The 24,972-nt window shown below is 41.6% G+C and overlaps 1 protein-coding gene across 2 annotated transcripts in view; it reads left to right on the forward strand.

Moving 5' to 3' along the window:
- Nucleotides 1–23,700, forward strand: part of UNC5C (unc-5 netrin receptor C) — a 232,995-nt gene extending 209,295 nt beyond the window's left edge. For both annotated transcript variants that reach the window (XM_052682108.1, XM_052682109.1), the window contains 9 exons: nt 466–657; nt 1,876–2,220; nt 4,288–4,375; nt 12,491–12,659; nt 14,292–14,525; nt 18,496–18,645; nt 18,948–19,112; nt 21,347–21,525; nt 21,746–23,700. In XM_052682108.1, the coding sequence (XP_052538068.1) occupies nt 466–657; nt 1,876–2,220; nt 4,288–4,375; nt 12,491–12,659; nt 14,292–14,525; nt 18,496–18,645; nt 18,948–19,112; nt 21,347–21,525; nt 21,746–21,911 (1,688 nt within the window). In that variant the 3' untranslated portion in view covers nt 21,912–23,700. The remainder of the gene's footprint in view (nt 1–465; nt 658–1,875; nt 2,221–4,287; nt 4,376–12,490; nt 12,660–14,291; nt 14,526–18,495; nt 18,646–18,947; nt 19,113–21,346; nt 21,526–21,745) is intronic.
- Nucleotides 23,701–24,972: the final 1,272 nt, after the last annotated feature.

Raw genomic sequence — 24,972 nt, forward strand, 5'->3', positions numbered from 1 at the left:
AGGCATTCTGTAGAAATTGGACTTTTTTGTGTTGTTTTTTTTTTTTTTCCCTTAATTAAAAACTAAGACTTCTGAATTTTAAAAACATGTGACATGATCTTCACTAATAGATAAACAAATACTAATATTATGATGCTATATCTCGAAGACATACTTTTTAGTTCATAGGGTGAATTTGTTTCATGAGACTAACTGTGTTATGAGTGTTCTGTTTAGTGCTTCATTGCCTGGGTGCTAGATAGATGAACGAGTAGATAGGTAAAGAAATAGAACACGAGTTAAAGAGAAAACAGAGATCATTTCCCATAAAAAGGGCACAGACCTTTATAGCTTTAGAAATGGATTTTAAATTAACCTATAAAAAGGTAGTAAATATCTGCAGGAAACGGGAATAATAAGAATGTATTTCCTCAAAAGACCCTGTGAGAAGGCATTTCTTCAAGGTTCTTGCCTCTCTTCCTCTAGCTGCACCTGACTCGGATGATGTTGCTCTCTACGTGGGGATTGTCATTGCTGTGATCGTGTGCCTGGCTATTTCTGTGATTGTGGCCCTGTTTGTCTATCGCAAGAACCACCGTGATTTTGAGTCAGATATTATCGACTCGTCGGCGCTAAATGGGGGATTTCAGCCTGTTAACATCAAGGCTGCAAGGCAAGGTTAGTTGTCACTTCATTCCATGTTGACCAATTCAGGGGGATACTATAAGGATATGGTCTCTAGGGCTATATGAATGATATCTGCAGGATGCCTGTTGGCACTTCATAAATGAGAGAAAGATTATATCCATTTGTTTCTGATGGTCAAGCACTAAAAACCCGCAGCAGCTTTTTTCAGATGTGCTCAGGAACATACAGCAGTGGAATTTGACTTCTAAAGGGAGAATATGAATGTGAGAGTGAAACAGACATTTATAAAAATGCAGGTCCTGCTCAAATTTACATCAAAGGCAAAGCTAAGACATAAACTAGGGAGGCAGGATTAATCACAGGAGCAATATTACAGTATATATATAATGCCATCACATCTGCTTCCCTTTTACTTCACTAATAGCTTCTTTTACTGTGCCCTATCTTACGTGCATAAATAGTGCATAGTTAAAGAAGTACTGTACCTTCAGTGGACAATGTAGAAGAGGTTGTGGTGTAATATCACTTAATAATTAACATTTTTATCACTAGTACATAATAGATAATTTCCATGCTTCGGTGTCCAGAAAACAGTCATATGCTAAGGCTGGCTCTTTCAAGACTCACATTTAAGCTGAAGAGTCCTTTTCTTCCAATAAATGTTTACAAAAAGTAAATCAAAATAAAGAGTTGGGATTACAAGAGAGCTGTTATAAGGAAGGTTAGCAGAAGTGTCATTTTCTGTGTCACGCAGGTACTAGTTCTACACTGTCTGGGAGTTGTGGGCACAAGGACTTCATAGCTTTGTTCTTTCTGCTAATTCAGAAATTCTGTTTTTCTGCCAGTTTTTGAGAAATTCCTTAATGAATCTCTTAGCATTTAAGGTAGGAGTATTAATTAATACTATTATATCTATCTATTGAGCATGGAAAACACCTTGCCATGAGGCTAGGCATATCACACTTGAAATCTGAGCATAGCCTGAAAAATAATGCCCGTGAAAAATCCTTAGAGCAGAAATGTGCTGTAATTTTGTATAACAATTAGATTCCAGAGCAGTTCAGGCAACACGTGCCATTGGCTGTTGCTAGATACAGGTACATAGAAAAGTTTATGAGTACCTGGCATATCTTAGACTTTGGTATGAGCAGAACAGAATGCAAAACCAAATCATTAAGCAGAAGAAAGTCGTCAGATTAGAGAGGTAATCATAAGCAGTAAGGTTCTTCTTTCTCATTTCCAATGCAGACCTCTTGGCAGTGCCACCAGACCTCACTTCTGCTGCAGCCATGTACAGGGGTCCTGTGTATGCCTTGCATGATGTCTCTGATAAAATTCCAATGACCAATTCTCCGATCCTGGACCCACTGCCCAATCTGAAGATCAAAGTTTATAACACCTCTGGAGCAGTCACCCCCCAGGATGAACTCTCTGACTTCTCCTCCAAGCTGTCCCCACAGATTACCCAGTCTCTGTTAGAGAATGAGACATTGAATGTGAAGAACCAAAGCCTTGCACGGCAAGCAGACCCATCCTGCACTGTATTTGGGACCTTCAACTCCTTAGGGGGCCACCTAGTAATTCCCAATTCAGGTAAGTACTAGCCATATTTCAAAGGTTTAAGTGGAGTTAGCTTTCTTCTATACAGAAAAAAAACAAGGTCACTCCAGGGAGTTTGCCTTTTCTTTGGTCAAAACAAACAGATCTGTTTTATTCAATCAGATTAACTAAAACATTTCAAGGTTCACTTTCCCAAAATCCTGGCTGCCTTTTTAACAGAATGTTACAGGGCATTGAAGTGCTGCCAGTCTTTCTCCTATGTTAAGATGTTTTTGAGGAAAGCCATGCTTCTATTTAGTTCATAAATGAAATGTTTTTATTTAAAGTTTTACACCTAGATGCTCTCATGTGAGACCATATAGCTCAAAGTCTCACAGCTTCCAACTTTATATCTTGTGTTCAGTTCTTGGTCATTTTACAGCACAGTGCCCAGACCAAGATAAAACTTCCTACCCTTGTCTCTTGCTTCTTTACTGGATCTTTTTTTGTTCACTGATGTTATGGAGAAAGCAAAGCATCTGATTGACATAGGATTAGTTTGTTCCTTCCAGGATAAAGTCCTGTACTGCCCAGGATGCAGCCAAAAGTGGGCCATAAGCAGTAGTGTTCCTCTTTGAGGAGCAGTGTCTCCTTTTCACATAGAGCCTAATTGGAAGCTGAACTGCTTTAAGACATCTGGTACAGACTACTGAGCAATGTTGATAATTCATGCTATACTATCCTAGATTTCACAGTTCTCTAAGCTGCAGCTGAGAGTAGACATTAATACTCAGATTTCTTATGCTGTGGTGTTGAATGGTTCAGCAAAGTCTATTAGTCATATTTAATTCATATATATTAATATCAATTTGTAAAGAACTGTAATCTCTTCAAAATTATTAAAACAAGTTTTGGAAGATATATCAATCTGTCTACCACTCCTGCATACGCCTCTGAGCTGCTTCTAGATGAACTTATGTATATCCTCCTAATAAGACGATCAAAGTCCTTTGTGTACTCTACACCTGTCTCTACATCTGAGAACATGCACAGGGATGTTCTAACAGTCATGTAAGGCAACAAGTCAGAAAACCTTAATGGAAAACACTTTCACAGCTAATCTCTCCCATACAAAGCCAGCTGTGGGACTGACTCCCAGTACAACCCTAGTACACAGGAGGTTACTGGTGTAATCAAACAAAGTACACTGAAGAGAAGAGAGAGGGCCATATAAAAGATTTTATAACTCTATTGTGAGTATACATGTATGGAAATAATCTGCCTATAGGTTTGTATTGAGCTACGTATTCATAGCTGAATTCAAACCCCTGCCAGTGATTCCCCACTAGCCCGCATCTGCACAGACAGCTGGCAGAGCCATGTCCAGCAGCGTGCCACAGAGTTCCTGAGCTATGTTTGCCATGCAAGGACATGACCTCTGGTTCCTGGGGATCTCCTTGCAATGTAAGAACAGAATTTTGCAATTGATCAGTCCTGAAAAGGGCAGAGAGTGTAGTTGCACTCATTTTTCAAGGTTGGATATCCAAATTTTGAGCCATTCCACAGAAGCAGGCACATTCAAAATACCAATAAGCCCCATTTTGTCTCCCTGGTAGTCTAATTAGAAGCTGAGTGCATTAACAAACATGATGCCAGTTTCAGAGCCCATCTTTCAAGAAACAACTAGTTCTTGTTGCTTCCTGGGACAGTACTCCACTGTCTTCCTTTCCTGCTTTTAATTAAATAGGAATTGCCTAGGGAGATATATCCTGTTACAGCTGCTGGAAAATTTACTCAGAGTTGTTCCCTTTCCATTATTTTACAAGGTAAGAAGCAGTGTAACCATCTGTTTGCTCTTTAAATAAAATAAGAGGGAAGGGAAGAAAATCCTCTTCTCTGCTGCAGCATTTCATACTGAGGCACAAGAAATGCCGGGGCTGCAGTAAATGCTTTACCTCCAGAGTTGCTAAACTCATTTAGAGCCCTCTTGTGATGCTGGGTGAAAATCTAGCATTGCAGATGTCACCTACTGCTTCTCCTGTTGCTCCTTTTCAAAGGTTCACCTGGCTTTTTTTTCATATATTTTTCCATTTTATCTTTTTTTGTCTCTTCTGTTTGCAGGAGTGAGTTTGCTGATCCCAGCAGGGGCTGTTCCCCAAGGAAGAGTCTATGAAATGTATGTGACAGTCCACAGGAAGGAGAGCATGAGGTAGAATGTACTTGCTTTGCACAACTATTTGAGTGCATTAATGGAGGGGAAGAGGGCGTGGAAGAAAATGTAATAACTATAAACCTGTGATAGTTTGCTTATGCAAAGCCAGCTATGTTGAAGTTATTTGATGACCTGGAGATAAACTTGGGCAAAGATGACAACTCTACATAAAACCAGCTCAGACTTTTGCTTTCCTAATGAAGAACTGCATTCTGCAGCAATCTCTCAGGTTGGAGGATGCTGAATCCAAGCCAGAAGCACAGAAAGTAAGTCAGCATGAAACCAGTACAGTGAGAAAGTGTGAGGTAATGTCCTAGTAAAGACCCATTCCATGAGGGAGAGAACAGAGTAGCAGGGTGACAAACTGGCTCCACAGAGGGACAGGTGTCTGACCACCTGCTTTGCAAAACCTCCTCTCCTGTTGTGAGGACGATGAATTTGTATTTTACTATTCATGGGCGTGACTCATCCATGAAGTGATGAAGACAGAGCCACCAGAGCACACCATGCCATGGGCCACCCAGAGCCAGCAACTAGATAATCCCTTTTCTGCTTGCTGACCTCTATATGCACACGTGGCTGATTCATATTCCAGGACTCAATGTCTTTTGAGTGATCTGGCAGCCTTGACATAAAAAGAGTTTCCATGAGGATCAAGATACCATTTGAAGCAATTTAGTAAAACCTTAATGAAAAGGAAAGTGAGATCTTAGTCTGCTGATTGGACTCATGAACAAAAGCTGAATGATTTGGAAATGGAAAACTAAACAATCATTACACAGTACTTTGCCTCTTTGTCCTCCCCATAGCTAGATACATTTTTTGGCTCAGCCCTTTAATGGCTTTTATAGTGTGCTAAGCCACATCTGTTTATACGCTGTGTGATATTGAACACTATTCTTTAGCTTAGTAGTCTTTCACCCATGTAAAAATAATCTGCTTAAGGAAGAAATAAGTAACATACCCCCCTTGCACTTTTGCATACATTATTCATGTCTTGCTCTTTGAAAATAGCTAATTGCAGCTACAGAAGAAGAGTCTCTGTTCATATTTAATATTGATTGTATTCCTATTACTTTTGGCTATGTTTTAAAGAACCTTGCAAACAGTACTGAAAAGGAGAGAAGGAAAAAATAATGAAAATGAGAAGGCTTTCCCCAATACTCAACTCACCTCCAAATCTCTCTCCTTTAAATACCTAATTCTTCCCCTAAAAAACTGTTTCATTCCCAGCAGGAGCTGTACATGCAATTATTTTCTTTCCAGCTAGCTATGTAGAGAATCCCTAACTTTTTATTCATTCAACTGTAGACAACCAACACTGCATGCTAGCCTAGTTTATTGGCTTCAAAGATCATAAATCCTCTTCTGTATGCTTCATGATAACTGTTACTCAGCAGGTTACACAAGGGGTAGAAATATAGGTCAGTGTTGGGAAATGCATGTTTTGGTGCCATCCACCAAACTGAGCATGCATGCTGAAATACCTCTGCAAAAGTATGGAAAGGTGTGAACCCTCAATTCAAATGAAGATTTTGTGAAGTGAGCAGAGGGCAGGCTGCTGTGGCCATAGCTTATCCCATTGTAGTGATCATTGCATCCTGAGCACATGGACCCAAATCCTTCAGGTTCCTATATAACAGTTTTTCAGCCCCCCATCCAGAACACTATGAAAACCAACCTCTTCTCTGACATTTAAAATGGAGCTCATCAGCTCTCACCCAGGTCACTCTGATGTGAATAGTTACCAAAAATTACTTAAACACAGTGGAACTGTAATACTTTCCCCTGTTACCTGTTCCTCTTTCCCAGATGCCCACGGGCAGAAAGTGCTGACTGGCACCAGCACCCAAGTGTAGTGGGATGCTTCCATGGCATTGTGCTGCCAAATACTTTTACTTCCCTCTCCGCCACAGAACTGCACTTCTGCTCTTCCTTCTGCCTGTACGGGCCACAGATGTTGCTTCGTATAATTGGAGTCATATGGGTACCACAAGTTAGCATGTGGCGTAAATTATTTTTTAAATCTGTTACCGTGCTCTCACAGCACTCCAACAGAGAGTGATAGTCCACAGTGAGGACTCACTGCAGACATTTGCTTTTGTGGCCAAGCAGTAACTGGAGGGTGTTCAATAAAACCTTGTGAGAGCTGATATTTATTTTCATGTGCACTGTGTAAATGTGCATGGATTGAAGAACCCTATTGTGCGTTGATGTAGTTTGAAAGGGCACAGATAGGACACTGTAAAATGGAAATTATAATCCTCTTGATATATAAATGGCACTGAGGCAAGAACGTGGTCCTCATAGCGTTAGCCTAAGTAAAACCACTGAAGCAGCAGACAGGCTCTCCATCACAGATCACAAGCATATCTTCAGCGACTTAAGATTTAGCTCATACTTTCTTTGTAGAAATATAAGACAACTTCTGAACAGTCAAACTGAAACAGGAAATCTATTATCCCTCAGTCCTGCAAATTCCCCTTTTCTTTTCCTTGTTTTCCTAATCCATTTCTCCAAGTAGTCTCTGAAACCTGTAGTACAGAAATTTGAAAGATTTCACAACCCAGTAACATCACACATTATGTTGCCTCACAGGTTGGTAAGGAAAGCTTTTTTTAACAGCATTTATTCCATTTTAGATCTATAGCAGAAATGCTAATTCATGGCCTGAACCAGTGATTGAGCACCTGGTGAGAAGGCAGGGCCAACCCAGGGGAACTCAGGTGCATATAATGCACCTGAGTGACCAGAAGGGATGGAGTTAGCATTTGTTTCTTTCCAGACTTTATGTATAGGTTGGTAGTGGAGGTATGGGTATCTTCCTGGAGATCCCTGCTTACCAGAGGTTTTCTAAAGGTAAGCGGTTTTTCTTCCTTTGTTTTTGCTTTTTTGGCTGCTGTATTTGGGCTTGTTCTCATTTGCTGCAGCCTGGGCTTGTGTCACTCTACTATTATTGCCGTGCTTTCCATCATATTATAGTATTTCAGCATCCATCAAAGAGTGTGAGCATGCAGTTTGGCCTAGAAACATCCTTCTGCAGGTAATTGGGGTTCTGATAGCTTGCAATAGAGGCTTCTTTGAGACAGTTGTTTTCTTCAAGTGTGTGTTAGTGTGAGCATGGAACAGTGGGTTTTTTCTGTTTTCAAACCAGTACTCTAGCAGGCTGTTTTGACTAATTCTCATTCTGTTTGTCAGATGGGGCACAATGGATTGTAGGTGGCTACCAGGCACTGATCCCTGATCCCTTTGCTGGTGTAGGAGGTTTGCGTTAGCTTTATGAAGAAGTTCATGTGCTTTAAGAAGTGACTTACAATGGGGAAAAGGATATCTATGTATGAATGTGTTTCTGTATGTACATATAATTTTTTTAAAAAGCTGAAAAAATAGGAAGGCTGAGAAGATTTCACTCCAATCAGACAAGTTTCTGTCTTGAGTTCATAGGATCAGAACTAATCTCTGTTAGTAATAATAGTTGGTCTCCCCCTTAGCCTGGGGCAGAACCAAGTTTGAGATTTGCAAGAAGGAATCCCTTCTTGAGCTGCAAAATAATCACACTGCTGTGACTGCTACCCAGAAAGAGGCTGTTCCCTTGAGTAACTGGAAAAGCCTAGGTATTACGCAATTAAGGATTGAATAGCAAGAGTATAAAGCTCCAAACTTCAGGGATTTCTTAACTGCCTCAGGTTATGGAACAAATATGGCTCTGTGCTAAATTAGGGGAACTCTGTGTTTCCTATGGAGACGTCTAGCACTGGCCAGTGTCTGACTCTTGATGGGCCACTGTTCTGATCTCATATGGCAGCTTCTGTTTCCTATTTGAGCTGCTGCTGAGCTCAAGCTCACCTAGCTTTAGACGGAGGGGAAGAGGAAGAAAATTTTTCATATCACCTTCCTGGGAGGAGACTGAGAACATATCTTATCAACATAAAAGATATCTGAAGGGCCAGAGTCAAGTGGATGATGGGATCACACTCTTTTTGTTGTTGGCCAGTGACAAGAGAAGGGGTAGTGGTTTCACAAACTGGGAATACAGGGAGTTCCATCTGAGCATGAGTAAGAACTTTTTTACTTGAGAGTGACAGAGCACTGGAAAAAAAACTACACAGAGAGGTTGTGGAGACTCCTTCTCTGGAAATATTCAATGCTCTCTGCCCCTCATTTCCCATGAACTCTTTCCTATGCAACCTACTGTAGGAAACCTGCTTTAGCAGAGAGATTGGACTAGATGATCTTCAGAGGTCCCTTCCAACTATCTGTGGTTCTGCAGATTTGTGATTCCTTCTGTAGACAGACTTTTGGACAAACCAGGAGGTCATTTGAGAATATTAGATTTGATACTTAAGAGGGAGCATGTGTTAAAAATAAAGACCCTTCAACAAACGGAGAAATAAAATGCCTTTCCTCTGACTTATGGCTAAGCTGTGTGGAAGGGCTGCCATCTGTTGCTGCAAGTTAACCATGCTGCTCACTGCACCATCATAAGCTTCCTATTTCTTGGAGAGTTGTGGTCCTTGCCTGCAACATCTATGCTTGGTGCCAGGAAGCCCGCTAACGAGTGAGGATTTCTCTGGTTGTGCTCACATCTGCTCTCTGACAGCTACCTTAATGAAAACAGTCCACCTCATTACAGAGAGTCGGTTTCAAATGAGCAATCTCATTAAGAACACAAATTTGATTGTGAAAGGACTGGATGTAGTGAATAAAAGTTTGTTCTTTTTAAATAAAGGTTGACTGTTCTTGATGAGCAGTGCAAGATATGGGATGAAGTCTAAAAATATCTGAAGACTTCTCACTTATTCTTAGTGTCTTATAATAGTAATGCTAGATGAAGTTGAATTCCACACTTGACCAGGTCTTTCTAAAGTAAAGGCAGCTTCCTTGACTGCGGTGAAGTGAGTTTGGAGTCATACTGACACAGCTGAAAGCCTAATCCTATCTAATAACTAGTCCAAAGACTGATAAAAGTCAAAAGTGAGTACACTTGGATGAATTTGTTTTGTGTTTTTTATTACAGTTCTAAACCTGTCTGCTGATAAGTCTTTTTGCTTTGGAGGAGCTAAGTCCCTTTCTCTGTGTTGTCCCCTGAGTCAGTGTGTGCTAGATCTTCAGTGACCTCTAACAGAAATCACAGTTCTTGGTTGCAACAGTCGAGGCCTGACTTCAATAGTGCTGCATCACCTGCTACAGGAGAAAGAAGAAAAATACTTGTAATGAATAGCTGCACAATAACCTGTCTTCAGGGAAACTTGTTGTTTACTACCCCATCAATTAGTGCTGGGCTTATGCCTTGAAGCAGGAAGATTAATATCTCCTGTATAATATATCTTGTCTACTGTATCTGTTTTGGTCCTCATTAGCTATAGGAAAGCATAATCCTTTTGTTTTAAGATGGAAATTAAAAACAATGAGAAATAAGGAGAGCTCTGTCAAGAGATTTGAGTTTCTTTCTTCATTTCAGTTGCCACAGGATGACTCTGCTCTCTGTGGTGCTGCATGGTTTCATTCCTCCAAGTTTCAGGTGTTTATTTCCAAGCTCTTGACACAGTCCCTGAACACCCTGCTGCCTGCAGTCATGTTAGAGCTGTGTGGGAAAGGGAATAGCAGCTCTGTGTGCTTTGACACCTCATCCCCTACTGCCCCAGAATTCAGATTTGCTTTTTGCAGCCATGTCACATTGCAAGGTGACACCTGCTGTGTTGCAGTAAGTTCACCCAATGTCTTTTCCAATTTCACTGTTTTACCTTACCACTAAATACAAGTGTTTGGAATTTGTTTCAGTCCAGAAATGAGAGCTGCTGAATGAATTTTATTTCCCACCCATAGTTTTATCCTCAATCATTTACATGGTTTCCTGTCTCCCATCGCGTCTCACAATATTGCCTTACATATTGCTGTCTGTAAATTTAATGATTGTGCTGCTATTTACATTGTCTTCCACACTGTGAGTAGAAATCTTGGCCTTGCAGCAATAAGGGAAAGGTTTAGCACTGACTTCAGCAGAGCTGGGATTTTACCTATTAAATGACACTTACCCTCGTTTCACACCACTTGAGAGATTCTCCACAACTCATTATTATCTCAGCTTCTTAAAGCTTTAAAGTGGCTCAGATTACTTGCAGTCTCAAAAGTGGTTCAGGCTTTGGAAAGCTGAGGTGGGTCAGCATCTGCATGAGACGGGCTTTGGAGGCACTGAGACCAGCAGCATGCCAACTTGGAGAAAAATACTAAACCTTGCTATTCTTTTCCTTTTCCTGTCTATGGTTGTAGGTTGTATTCACTTCCCATCTCCCTCACTAATTGTTCAGTCTGCAGTGCCTCCTAACTTCATCTTCTGTGCCATCGTTTATACTTGTGCTAATCAGATATAAAATGCTGCAGCGCAGAATCATGCTCTCCATCAGAGTACTAAAATTTAACAGCTAACAAAATTTTGTCACGGAGCAGTGACTAAACTTAATTTTACTTCGAGACAACTTTCAGCTGTGTGATTTATCAGTACACTATTATTTTAATGACCTTTTGGCTTTTTTTACTTTTTTTTCAGCTGCTTGCATCAGTGCTCAGATTCTTATTGATTTTAACTCATTTTTCACCTAGAAGACATGGCATGAACTTTTTACATCAGTCATGATATATTTTCTCCTATATTCTTTTTGGCTGCTGGGCTTGTAATTCAGTCTGCAGAACTATGATAATTTGTATTTTCCTTCCTTCTTCATGGGTCAGTATTCCTTTAGATGAAGTTAGGTCAAACAGATGATTAAGTCTATAGCTTGTCATTTCTGTAGCTTTCCAGATGAATATTGTAATTTTCAAAAAACTTTCCCATAAGACTTAATATTTTTTAATAAATTTCTTGAAACTGCTTGACTTATCTGCACAAGAATGCTCAAATGTATGTTAAGGCATTAATGAATACACTCCATTGTGAGCTATTTTTAAATTACTCATTGTTTCTTATAAAAACAAAATCTGAACCTAAAAATTTTAGTCAAATTTTGCTCAGTGATTTATTCAGTCCATTCTTGCAAGAGAAAAACCTCTGATCTTAGCCTGTAATGCAGAGATCAATATAGCCTGCAACAGGAGCTGAATGGATGCTTTAAATGCATCATTTATCTTGTTAGGCTAAAACAACCAGTGTAATTCATGATAACCATACAGATTGTTATATTTTGGGTTTTCTTGAAAGACAACTGCCACAGCTGTTTGTTTCCAGCCCATGGCTTTTTAATTGTTAAGTCATTTAGTAAACTCATCAGTTAATTTCCTTAAGGATCCTCAGATGTATATCATCTGGATTTACTAATTTGTGTACATTTCAATTTTTTCCATCTTTTTACATTTTTCTAAACTGTTATGAAATCCGCAACGTTTGTATGAATGAGAGATACTCTTCAAAAAGTCCTTTGTTGCTTTTTAAAAAAGAATTTCTCAAAAGTTTCTTTCATTTTCTGTAGGATTAATGGATTATTCAAGGTGGCTTAAGGTGGGTAAAATTAGGATGTATCTGTGGATTAGTTAGGATGCCTGTGAATGTATCTGCAGTAGTCAGAGTAGGTGCAATAAATTCAATCTCAGTTCAGCTTTTGTCCTGATTTGACCTCCTTGAGAATATTCCCTAAGATCACAGCTACTTCTTGACTCTTTCTTTTGGTTGATGCAGACTTGCAACAGTACTTACTCTTGTCTCAACTAATCCCCTTAAAATAAATTGTGATGTAAACAGAAGTGTTTGCAAATGCGCTTGAACTGAACCGTCAGCCAGAGCAGAAGATGCAGGGTCCCGTGGGCTGATCCTATGCCCAAGTGCAGATTTCACTGAACACTTCTTAGCTCTCACTTGCTGATTTCTGGATCATGAATTTGTCCTCTCTATTTTTCAGGAAGACAGCTGATGAGGCACATTCAGCTGTGTTTGTCATACACCAGATGTCAGGGTAGTTAAAGTTACTCGTGCTTCCTCTGCTTTAAACTCCTCAGCATTTGGGCTGGGATAGCTCACACATGCACACAGCCATTTACAAACCACACTGTAAGAGCAGGATTTTTGCTCTTTTTACCTAGCTTAACGTATCTTTTTGCCTTTCCCCCCCTATTTCATGACAGACCACCTATAGAAGACAGCCAGACGCTGCTGACACCAGTGGTGAGCTGTGGCCCACCAGGAGCGCTGCTGACACGACCCGTTGTGCTGACCATGCACCACTGTGCTGAGCCCAACATGGATGACTGGCAGATCCAGCTCAAGCACCAGGCAGCCCAGGGACCATGGGAGGTGAGTCTCCAGGCCTCTGGCCTCCACCTGCTGTGCAAGATGCCTGCTGCCCCAAGAAATGCATTCCTGGGGCAATGGTGGGGCAAATGTGCCATGAAGCATAGTCTTCCTCGCAGGATTTGGCAGTCCGGGTTTGGGCTATGGTGAACTATAATGCTGAAAGCATGGGGAGAGAAAAAGAGGTAAAACAGAAAAGAGGTAAAACAGAAAAACTAGAAAATCAGTTCTGACAATTCTAGAAATAGAAAATACTTTTTACAGAATACTTCGAATTTTCTTTGTTTCATGTCTTTCTTCAAGAGCAAGACAATAGTGCTGAAAATAACACTTCTCTTCAGCATCAAGACATCATCTAGCTTATTAAAATGGATAGGCCTTGTCTTTCTCTTCGTTCTACCTCATAAGATGCTGGTGGAGCATGCTTTGCGTTCAGCTTATGCAGTCAGCACATCTCCACACCCCATTAGCTGAGGGAGCCTCTCCGAGTGTTCTTTGGCCACGTAGACTGATGGGAACCTCTACCAGGAGGGTGCCCTGGGGCTGGGCAGCATAAGCACCTTGCTTTCTAACTGGAGCATGATGTGATGATCTCAGCAGGGCTCAATTCAGCTCTCCAGCCCATCTTCTGGAGAACTTTGTTGCCCCTAGGTGCCTGCTGCCAGTTTGGTCTCATAATTAATTTGGCAAAGGCAAATTCTACTGGCAGGTTTTATGAGGACAGGGTGGCTTTTGAAGGCTGGCAGCTGCCAGAAGTGCCGTGTCCAGCACAACCTTTGCAAGGTCTTGCTTTGTCTGCCCATGGCACCGACTCTCTCTCATGCAGCGCACACCGGCCTGTCTCGCCAACAAATATGCACCCCACTGGCCTGGCTGTAGGCACCACATGCGTGTTATTTGTGCTTGGGTTACTGGCATCTCTTCATTTTCTACTCTGTCCTTACTGCCCTTGACAGAGCAGTTGTGTCTGGTGCCAGCACTGTAATCAGCATTGCAGCACCTTGTCTTCTGCTCTCCTGAAGGACAAAGATTCTTTCCAACCCAAGTCACTATGTGATTCTATGTATCCTGAATGCCATAGGCCCAAAGCTCAATTCCATGTTTCTATTAAGCCCAGTCTGCTGCAGACTTCAAGACAATGGGGATGAGGCAGATGGGGTGCAGAGCATGAAGGCTATATAAGAGGAGGCTACAATCCACTGCAGACCTTTTCTTTCTACTGTATCTGAAAACTGCTCGAAGCTCCTTGTGTTGTGCACAGGGAGCTGCATGGGGTTTAGTAGAGAAGGTAGCAGGCAAATTGTTTTATTTTGAGCTGTTTGCATTCAGGCTGTATGTATTTTTTCATTCACCCTGCAGTTTCATCACAGAGGATTATTCCAATGAAACAGCAGGTGATATTTCTTGTAGTTCTGGCATTTGGCCATTGTAAGGGTTACTTCCTTTCCTTGAGCTTTTATAAGGCCTTATTTTCATGCTTAGGAAGTGAAGGGCAGCTATATTTGTTAATATTTTTTTTATCTGATTAAGATGCAGACAGTAAGGACTTTGAGCATCACTGAGACTTGAAAGAGATCTGAAAGGACAGCATCTCTGAGAGGTCAGGCGATCTAATATGGCCTCTTTCTCCCTTAGGATGTAGTGGTGGTTGGGGAGGAAAACTTCACCACTCCATGCTATATTCAGCTGGATCCAGAGGCCTGCCATATCCTGACAGAGACCCTCAGCACGTACGCCTTGGTAGGACAGTCCATCACCAAAGCAGCAGCCAAACGTCTCAAACTGGCCATCTTTGGACCACTGTCCTGCTCCTCACTGGAGTACAGCATCCGCGTCTACTGCCTTGATGACACACAGGATGCCCTGAAGGTAGTTGTTGCTCTCATACTTGCTTTTTATCTCTCGTGACAGCAGTGCAGTGACCAGACGTTCTGCTACATGTATTTATTTTCCTAGATAATTTTTCTGATGAGAGCCTGGCAGAACTGCTGCTTTACAATTTAACCTTCCCACGCTGTAAGTTGTTTTTTGTAAAGGGATCACATGTACCAGACTGTTTTCCACCCAACAGCCTTTTTTCCTTTGTTTACCTGTATCATATCCTGAATCCTAAGATTTTTGCATTATTAAAGGGCCATAAGGTATGCCAGGCTTCATTCGTTATTCATGTATTTTTAATGCTAAGTGCCAGATCCCCAGAGATGGGGAAACATATAAATGCCTCTTTGTAAATAGTTGATAATGATAAAAGAAGCTTCTGGACTGTTAATCACTGCCTGCTTTCATACTGCTTCATTACACCTCTTTGTGTATAATATTTTGTACTGGGAGTTTGGCACCAAAATAAACCAAAGCTGTTGCTTACTGCAACACCCTCACTGCATAATTCTGTTGTTTTCATATACACACACACACTCCCTTCACATACAGATGAGCAGATAGATAAACATGCTTCCTTTTCCTCTTTATAAATGTGTATTTATACAGATGGTATCTATAATAGATTCACTCATAAAATATGTAGCTCCAACTGTACGTGTAAGAATGGAGGTTATTAAAAGGTATTTTTTTTTTCCTTTAAGCATAGCTGATGTGACTTCCCAAGTGCTTTTTTAAAGTAGAACAAGTTCACATCTTGCCTCTATACAGAGACATCCTTATGCTGTGCACGGGTTTGCTGTACCAGCACTGCATGGGAATTGTTTGGGCATACGCCCCAGAGGCTGGCAGGGAGATGCTCTTGCTTTTCAGCTCACCCATCTTCATCATTGCAAATGGCACAATCGCTTTACATCCTAAATACTGCTAGCTACCAAGATTCTGCCTGGGCTTTGTTAGTGGGATGCTAGGAGTATTTTCACTATAAATAAGAAAATTTTTTTCAAGGAATTGGAAAGCATTTTTTTTTTTTGTACTGATCATGAGGAAATGCTTTGAAAGCCATCATGGCTTTGCTCTTTGGTGCCTGTGCTGTGTAATATGATTTTCCAGGAGTCCTTCCAGCCTGAGGGAATAATAAGTAACTGGGCAGAGCCTTGGATAGATAGTGATTTGAGTCAGAGCTGGGCCAATCAAATTAGGTAATACTCAAGAGCTATTGGCTTATTTCTAATAGACTGCAGTAGGCATTGCAGGGTAACGTTAATCCGATTCAAAGAGACAGCTGAAGAAATCAGGAAGGGCATGGGTAACTGAAAGCCATCTTTCATGGGAGAAGCTGCGATCAAGTTATAAGGAGAGGAGTGGACCAATTATTGGGTTTTCTACTGCAAGTAGCCCTCCAAAGCAAGCTTGTAATTTGGTGAGGAAAGGGTTGCAGAGAGAAGTCAGATAAACAATGTCAACTGGTACTTATCAATCCTTTTTAATTTTCTATTTTTTGTCACTTTAACCTCAAGACTGAATGGATATGCACAAGCTGCTGTACACTCTATTCAAGACAAAGATAGCTGAGGTTTGCATGACTAGCACAAGTATTTGCTGGGCATAAGCTCTTTGGAAGCTACAAGTTACATTTTTTCTGGAAATAGACAATTTTGGGAAGGAAAAGGTTGTAACAAAGAGAGGTCAAAATGAAAAATGTGAGCATGGTCATGGTTTTGGCTGGAATGAAGTTCATTTTCTTGTTTGGTTTATTAGGGCTGTAAAGCCAGAAAGCCCCAGTGCTCTGACCATGAGGAGAACCATGTTGTAGGCTATGGTGTCTAGATGGGATGCTCATAAAATTATTTCTGTGGAAGAGTGAGTGTTGTGATGTCCCAGAGCCCTAACATCCTTTTTAAGGCAATTAGAAAGGGCTGCCCAAGCTAATCTGTTGTGAAGAAATCCTGCTGTTTTATTCCCATTTAATTCACATATGGCTTTGAAATTGAGGTGACTGAGCTGTCTGTGGTGATGGTGGCAGAGCACTGGGCCCACCATGGGTAAATAAGTTATGTCAGGCTGTAGCAGGGTGGCTTTCTCCAGTATGCTTCATGCTATGCAATAACAAAAAAAAAAAAAACACCACCGTAACAGGTATGCCATTTTCTCTCAGTTATTTAGTGCATGTTCATCCCTCTAACAAGGATGCCTTCTTGCCTTTGCTTGCTTGTGCTCCTTTAGTGAGGAAGCTGTTTTCCAACACAGGTTGTAGCTGTGCTGGTGGTGCTGCTGATCACAGAATCACAGAACTGTAGGGGTTGGAAGGGACCTCCAGAGATCATTGAGTCCAACCCCCCTGCCAAAGCAGGTTCCGTACACCAAGAGTAGATGTCCTTTGTAATGGAGTGATGTCCTATGCAGTTCCCTCTCTTGGGAAGGGAGTAGAGCACAAGTCCTGGCTCATAAGGGCCGAGAGTGGTGACGGAAAGGATGGTGGTGGCCCTGAATTAATTAGCTGAGCCAAATTGGAGAATTGTGGGCTGCTTGGTGTCCTCCACTTGGTGGAGCTACAGCAAATAGAGGTGGCTCCTAATGATGGGATATCAACCTCAGACACAAATTTGCAGTGCTGACATCTTTGCCCCTGAAGTATCGCAGCCCTGGACTGACCACAGGTGGGGAGCGAGAGCCTGCAATTAGCACACACAGTGCTGCCAATCTTCTGGTTGTTCCAGGGCGGTAATTTGGATGTAATGAAGATCTATAGTAATCAGATAATTACTATCGATTGCTCTTTAGATGTCTTGACGAGGTAATTATGGGGCACTGGAACTGACTCATTGGAATAACCTTAATCTAAGAGGTTTCCTGATTCTTTTTCTTTTCCTGTAATTGCTGATAAGCAAACATTTTTGCTTTGGGATCTCTCAGGAGCTGGGCTCACTGGGAGTGTGGGCTTTTTGTTTGTGCTAACTAGATGCTGAACTTGATCAAGAGTGGCTGGTTTAACCCTTAGCTAATAGGAGACTCCTTTAGTTAGCCTGGGCTAGCAGCCCAATTTCATGTGCGCATGTGCTCCCGGTGTGTGTTCACTGTGTATGTGATTGGCTTTGGCTACATGAGACTGCTTGTTTGGCCTGCTCTTGTAATTAAATATGACTGTGTTTGGCTGTATTTGTTTCTGATGAAGCTCATGCAGCCTTTGTACTGACTTCTTCCATGTGAATTACAATTTGAATGTTTCTCTGTCATCAGTGGTCCACTGTGATCTCATTTGTTAGAGACATATCTTTATTTTAAGCTGTGGAAAATGACCATGCTCTTGATTTACTAGCTTTTATTTACACATTCAATATTTCAGTAACCCTGAGTCTAGGTATTTGTATATACAAAATGCTCAGTCATAGCGTCTTACTTTCATTTTGATTCCATCCCACTCAATGGTTAGTCTCAGTAAGCACCTGTACCCAACTCTGTCACGGATCAGTTTGCCAGGAGGCTGTCAGTTTCAGGACTGCCACATCCGCATGTCCCATACCAGCAGTACCTACACAAATAAGAGCTTTCTGATACAAAGTAGTAAAGGTACATTAGATGTCCAGTTTGCTGAGCTGTGGAAAGGGTGAATATATTTTAGTATTCAAACAGTACGTAGCATCTTTGCATTCAGTATAGTTGCATGTAGTTAGTATTGCTGCTCCTAGGATGAATCATGTAGTGGTGTATCTCCCACATGAGTCACAGAGTCTGTATCTCTCCTGGGTTCTACTGTGTGATGAGGGCAAGAAGATTATCTGTAGATCCGCTAGTGCTATTCATAGGGAAATGTAACTTCATGCAGCACCTGTGTGCATTTTCACAAGTAGTTACAGCATCTAAATCAATCAGTCTGGAAGAACCAGCAGACCACTGCTGATGTCTTGGTGCTGTCCTGATGCTGCCTGACCTCTTTCCTCTTCTGTTCTCTGTACTGCAGGAGGTCCTCCAGCTTGAGCGGCAAATGGATGGACAGCTGTTGGAGGAACCAAAAACTTTGCATTTTAAGGGAAGTACCCACAATCTCCGCTTATCCATTCATGACGTTGCCCACTCTCTCTGGAAGAGCAAACTGCTGGCTAAATACCAGGTGAGCATCACAAAACATTGGATCCTAGAGGCTTAAAGAAATACAGTGACACACTGTTTGAAGAAAACCAGTTGCCAAGCTGTAAGACCATGGACATTTTTTTCCCTGGACTATCTGCAGTAGCAGTTGCATGGAGCTCAGTTTTTAGTAGTATAATATCAGTGCCCTGGTCCCTCAAAATGTACTACTCCCTAGGGCCATATTAATGCTGAGCCAGTCCTCAACTGAAATGAGACCGTGGAAAATAACTGATATTTATACTCTATTCCTTTTTTTTTTTTTTTTTTTTTCCCCTCCTGCAGGAGATTTCTTTTTACCACATCTGGAGTGGATGCCAGAGGAACCTGCACTGCACCTTCACGCTGGAACGATTCAGCCTCAATACTCTGGAGCTCATCTGCAAACTCTGTGTGCGACAAGTCGAAGGAGAAGGGCAGATCTTCCAGCTCAACTGCTCAGTATCAGAGGTAAGAGGCATTGGTATGGGAACACGGGAGGACTGAGGAGTTATAGCCTTTCCCATCAATGACTCTTTTGTGCTTCTTATTTTCCTCCTGATTGTTGAGATCATCGGAAGAGAGAGATTAAGTTATTGCTTTATATCTCTTCTTGCATTTTCCCTTAGTTTTTCTCTCTACCCTGTCATATGGAATGGAGTATCCTGCTTCAAGGAGGGAGGAGGGCAGTAATGGTGTCCTTGATTATTCGTTTTTCTCCATGGAGGAGCTCTTTGCCTAACATTGCCTAGCACATCTCATGAAGCACCGCGTGTTTCTGGCTCCTGGATAGGGTGGTCTAGTTGCAACAGTCTTGTCCCCCCAGACTTCGCTACTGCTGCAAATTGCAGTTATTATTTTTGACAGTTTTTCTTTTGCTGACTGACATTTTCCAGTAGAAAAATGATCATAAGTTTTGAGGCATCTTTGCCATAGCTGAAAAATTTTAGCTGGGGGTGAGTGACACACTCAGGTGTGAAGCAATGTTGACATCAGGGTTTGTGTTGATGGCTTTTGTAGCTACTGGATCTCAGGTGTTGTCTTCATTTTGTGATTCACTGTCATCCCTTAGATGCTGCTAGGCCAGCACAGAGGAACAGAGTAGAACTGCGTTATAAGCTCTCTATGTCAGAAAAGCAGAGTAAATGAGCTGTTGCCCTGCTCAAGGGCTGCTCCTTTCTCTTTACAAAGACCTACTGGACAAAATGCATTTAGGAAATTAATCCACCTCCCACAGCAAACCTCAAACACATTCTCATCTTTTATTGCATTTATTTGTTATTTATTCTCCTAATCTACTTTCAGTTTCATCTCCAAATCTCTTTGGAGTTGCCAGGTGAGGCAGCAGAGGAGTCATTTTTTTTACTGCACAGTTCTGTGTCACCCAGACATCAGTGGCTGCTGGTTTGGGGAAAGACTGGGAGGTTGTAGATAAAAGTTGTTGGTACTGTAGAGCCATGATGATGTGCATCATTACCCATGACATTTGCTTGGTTATTAGCTCCATTTTCAGCTGGGGACTATACAGCATTAAAGACAGATGGTGAAACAAGTATCATAAACAATTACTGTAATAAGTGCTACATTGAGGTAATCTCTAATTTAACCTAACAGAGAAGAGAAAGAACTGAGAGTAACTTTAATGAAATGCAAATACAGACTATAATCATCTTCAGCTGCTTTTGTGTAATAGGGCCTGGTAATAGATTCAGGGGGAACGGAATAATATTCATGTCTTGTGCAGTGATCCCATCCATCAGGGATGAATAGAAGGAGTGAATAATACTTCAGTTATCAAGGCTGCCCATTGCAAAATTGCTCTTTGTTGTTGACACTGAGTGACGTGCCCAACCCAAATGAAGGCCAAAAGAGTTTGGGATGCTAAGGGCTGGAATAAAGTGCTGGATCCTTAAGCAGCAGTGAGTCTGGATGTGGAAGCAGTAGCATATAAGTCCTTCTGCAGCCCCTACTGCTGGATGAGAAGGAGGACAAAGACAACAGCTTGTAGCCTAGAGCAGTGGGCTTGGCGCAACCAGTTTGCAATGCAGGACGTTGCCTGATTTTTAAGATGGTTTTATGAGGCTTTCTCAGCAGTCAGTTTGACATGAAACAACTGGACAGCTCAAGGAGAATCAAGTAAATTGACATTTAAGGATGAATATTTTGCTTCCCTCCAGTAGAGGCAGGAACAAAGTTGTTCTCCTCACTTCTGTCAGCATCACCTCAGGCTGGTCGCACTACAAATGAGAGCAATTGAAAATTCAAACAGGAGATGTGGAATGAGAGCAAATCACTCCTGCTTTTTTCTGGGCTTCTGCCCCAAATAATTAACCAGCTCTCATTGACTTCTAAGAGATTATTATTTCACCCAAGCTAGGAGAGCTCAGTACTGCCCTGGCAGTAGTAATTTGCTCTGAAATGTGACAAAGTGCTTGATATTTATTTAAAGAGAATGATTAAGCTGTGCACAATGCAGTCTGACCATAGTAATCTTCATCCTCCAAAATAAGACAACCAAAAGTCTGATGTCTATCTAGAGCTGGCTCTTTTCCAGCTAACATAAATGCTTGATTGACAGAGTGCGTCTGCTCTTCTAATGCATGCAAGTAAAAACACTGACTCTTAGAGGATACACTTCTGTGATCACTTATGCATTCAGCAACAAAACCACTGTATTTTGTCTCTTGCCTTCTTTTCGACATCAGGAACCCACTGGCACTGATTATCCCATCATGGACTCAGCAGGCAGCATCACAACAATAGTTGGGCCCAACGCTTTCAGCATCCCACTCCCAATAAGGCAGAAGCTCTGCAGCAGCCTGGATGCACCCCAGACCCGGGGCCATGACTGGAGGATGTTGGCCCACAAGCTGAAACTGGACAGGTGAGAAGGGTAACAGACGTGTTGGGAATGCAAAGCCTCCTTGGAGGTAGGTGCAAAGGGGCTTCATGAAAACCTTGCTGAGATGAGTGACAGAAGGTGTACCTTCAGACTGCTCAGAGTAATCACAAAGTAGATGAACACCCTGACTGGTGATGGGGATGGTCTAAAGGGGTATGAATTCATGCAGCTCAAAGAAACAAATCTCCTTTTGGCTTTGCAGGTACCTAAATTATTTTGCTACAAAATCAAGTCCCACCGGGGTGATTCTGGATCTCTGGGAAGCCCAGAATTTCCCTGATGGCAACCTGAGCATGCTGGCAGCAGTGCTAGAAGAAATGGGACGACACGAAACCGTCGTTTCTTTGGCAGCAGAAGGAAATTACTGATGCAGCCTTGGCGTGAACAGGAAGGACAAATACAGGGAGCGGTAATGCCCCATTATTGCAAGTGTTCAAAATGAAAACCCAGACCAATGAGTTACATAAGAGACATTTCAGAGAAGAAAGCAAGCAAGCAAGCAAACAGAAAAATATACAGCCCTGACCTTCACATGTGCTCTCCTTGTACATTATCACAGGATCTAAAGGAAATCATGCAAAGTTGTACCTTGAAAATATAAATCAACCTAATGTTCCTCTTGGCTTGGCTGTACACTGCTTGGTACAGGATTTTACAGTTTCCTAGGAAACGCTTTTTATTGCTATCCAGATATATGGATAAACTTTCTTAACAATCCCAGTTTCTATGGATGTTGTTTACATCAAATTCTGGACAGGGGTAAGGAGACTGTCCATGGCTCTCTATATTTTTTGTTCAAAGCCATTCTAGACAAGGCTGTGGACAGTTGGTTGTGGCTATTTCAGATTATTGTTTTCTGGTGAATTCAGATTTTGGCTACAATTCTGAATATTGATTGTCTCACAATGATCCTCCTGTCATTATTCTGTTTCCTAGACATACCTGTAAAAAAAAAAAAAAAAAAAAACAAAAAAAAAAAAAAAAAAAAACCACCAAACAAACAAAAAAAAAAATCAGTGTTTAAGAGGCATGCATCTGGAAAGCAGGTACTCTGGGTGCTAAGCAGGAACACGCATACCATTCCCATCTTTTCCTGAAAGGAGCCCCCCACTGAGCCTTGGTGGAAAATGGCTGTAAGACAGTGGGACTATAGGGTAGGAGTCAATTTTCAATACAAAGTGTAACAAGACCCTTTCTACCACTTTGCATATCCAATCCCACCATATAGCAATTCAGAGTGGTTAGGGGGAAAAACAAACAAACAAACCAGAAAAACCTGAAAAAAGAAAAGAGAATTTGATATGATAATCATTTACTTATTAGTATCTAGTGCAAGGATTATAGTTATTAATGTTATTATCATCATTACTTTATTTGTAGTTTTGTCAGCAACAGGATAAGTTGTTCCCATTTTTATTGAACCTACTGTCCCCTTCCTGAAGGTCTTATAAGAAGCTTTCCTCTATATGCTGTCCATTCTTCCCTTCTGTCCGTCATCCCTCCAGAGACCTCTGCTAGCAAAGAAGGGGTTGGTCATTTCATGTTAGCCTTGCTGTGCATAATGCTTGATGCAAAAAGGGTATAAAAACTGGTAATGCTTCACTGAAGACAGTGATCTGAACCTAGTGGGGATGTTTGGCATCTGCCTAGTCTGCTAGTACTCCAAGAAACAATCTGGTTTGTAGGTGCCCACAACGGTGCTGCTTGGTCAGTCCCATCCAGTCTCCCAAGCCGAATAGACAGACCCACTGGTTCAGAAGAACAAGTGCAAGGGTATGGAGGCACTGATGCTGAGTACCTGATTTGTGTGTCCACTGCATGAGGCTCACTCAGCACATCTCTTACTCTCCTCTTGAGCTGGAAGCCATGGCAAGTATCGAATGGTGAAGTGGTCAACCCATACCTTGCAGCTTTTTGCCTGCAGCCCCTCTGCATGGGCAGTGTGGTGCAGTCCCTGCTAGCCTGTTGGGTACATTTGGTCCTCTGCTACACCCCTCTTGGCTGCTGCAAGCCGGTGGAATGGGAATTTGACAAAAGGACCTAATTTTTTTATTATTTCTATCAGTTGTCACTGCAAACCTATTTCATTTTCTGCTCTGTGAAAAGTTTGACCTTTCAATACAACACAGCAACAAGATTGCAGTGGTTTAACTTACAGTTCTGTTTGTCTGCTGTTCTTAATGCAAAGATTTTTTTTCTTTTCTGTCTCATCAGCTCCAGGTTTAGACCAGGCCCTGGTTATTGCTATTATGCACCAACAGCCACTTCCACCCATGCATACATTCCCACTTATTGTTCTTCCTCAGACTTGGCTTCTTTTGTTGTTTGGTTTGGTTTGGTTTTATGTGCTTTACCCAAGGCTTTCAAAATTGTGCCTTTAAAGGTAACTTTGAAAATGTCATTGGTCAAAATTAAATGAAAATTTCATCTGACCTTTTTCCCATTTGACATTTCTACTGGCTTGGGACGTTTTTTTAAATTTCTCAGCTCTCCGACACCAGTGGTACTTTCTTTACACACTGAGCAGTGATCACAAAGCATTCATTTTCTCAGTGGTTAGCCAGCAGTATGCAAATCAGACTTCCAGTCAAATCCAGGGACTTGAGGACATAAAATTTAACTTTCATCACCAGTTCAAAGTTACACATTTTGCCTATGTAAACCTCTGTGTTTTTACCAGAACATGGAGATGCTGAGGGCATTTTTTTTCACAACCAACCATCTTTTTTCTTATGCTGTGCTCTGCAATGCTAATGGGAATCTTGCTTTTGACTTCTTCATGAGGCTTTGACCAGGGCTTACAGCTCTACCTATTCCTACATTTTTTTATCCACCTTAGAGCTGTAGGTCTTAGCTTTCCTCCCTCCTGTTCCATCTTCAGGTGTAAGTAGCTGTATCTTCTAATGTGTGCTTCTTCACCTTTCCCATGCATTCCTCCTGTGCAACTCCTTTCCCAGGGCAGGTGCATGACCTTGACTTTCTTTCAGCTCCTTCCTCTTTTGCCTGTCTTTTTTAGGCTCACATCTAGGCTCACCTGAGTTCTTGACAGGTGTGAAATGCATGCACCTTTGTCACTGGGCATTGTGAGGAAGTGGCTCAGAGTTAACTGGTTCACTTCAAGACTTCTTTCTGTGTGAGCTATTTGACCTACTCTTTCAATATCAACTTCAAGAAAAATAGATTAGTAATATTCTTAAAGTATTTTGAATATGGGGAATTATCCTTCTGCTGTTTCACTGTAAAGAGGATTTACTGAGACATAGGAGGATCCATAATGAAGGTAGTGAAGGATATCACTGCCTGACAGGGCAATGGCATCACCATCACCAGGAGATGGAGCTGGTCTTCTTCCATCCGGACTGGTAAAAACTTGCTGCGGTCACAAATGGGACAGTTTCTCTGTCCAATTCTCCATCTGCCTTTGCAGGG

Source organism: Tympanuchus pallidicinctus, unplaced genomic scaffold, assembly GCF_026119805.1.
Source record: "Tympanuchus pallidicinctus isolate F22 unplaced genomic scaffold, pur_lepc_1.0 scaffold2, whole genome shotgun sequence".
In the NCBI taxonomy this organism is placed as follows: Eukaryota; Metazoa; Chordata; class Aves; order Galliformes; family Phasianidae; genus Tympanuchus; species Tympanuchus pallidicinctus.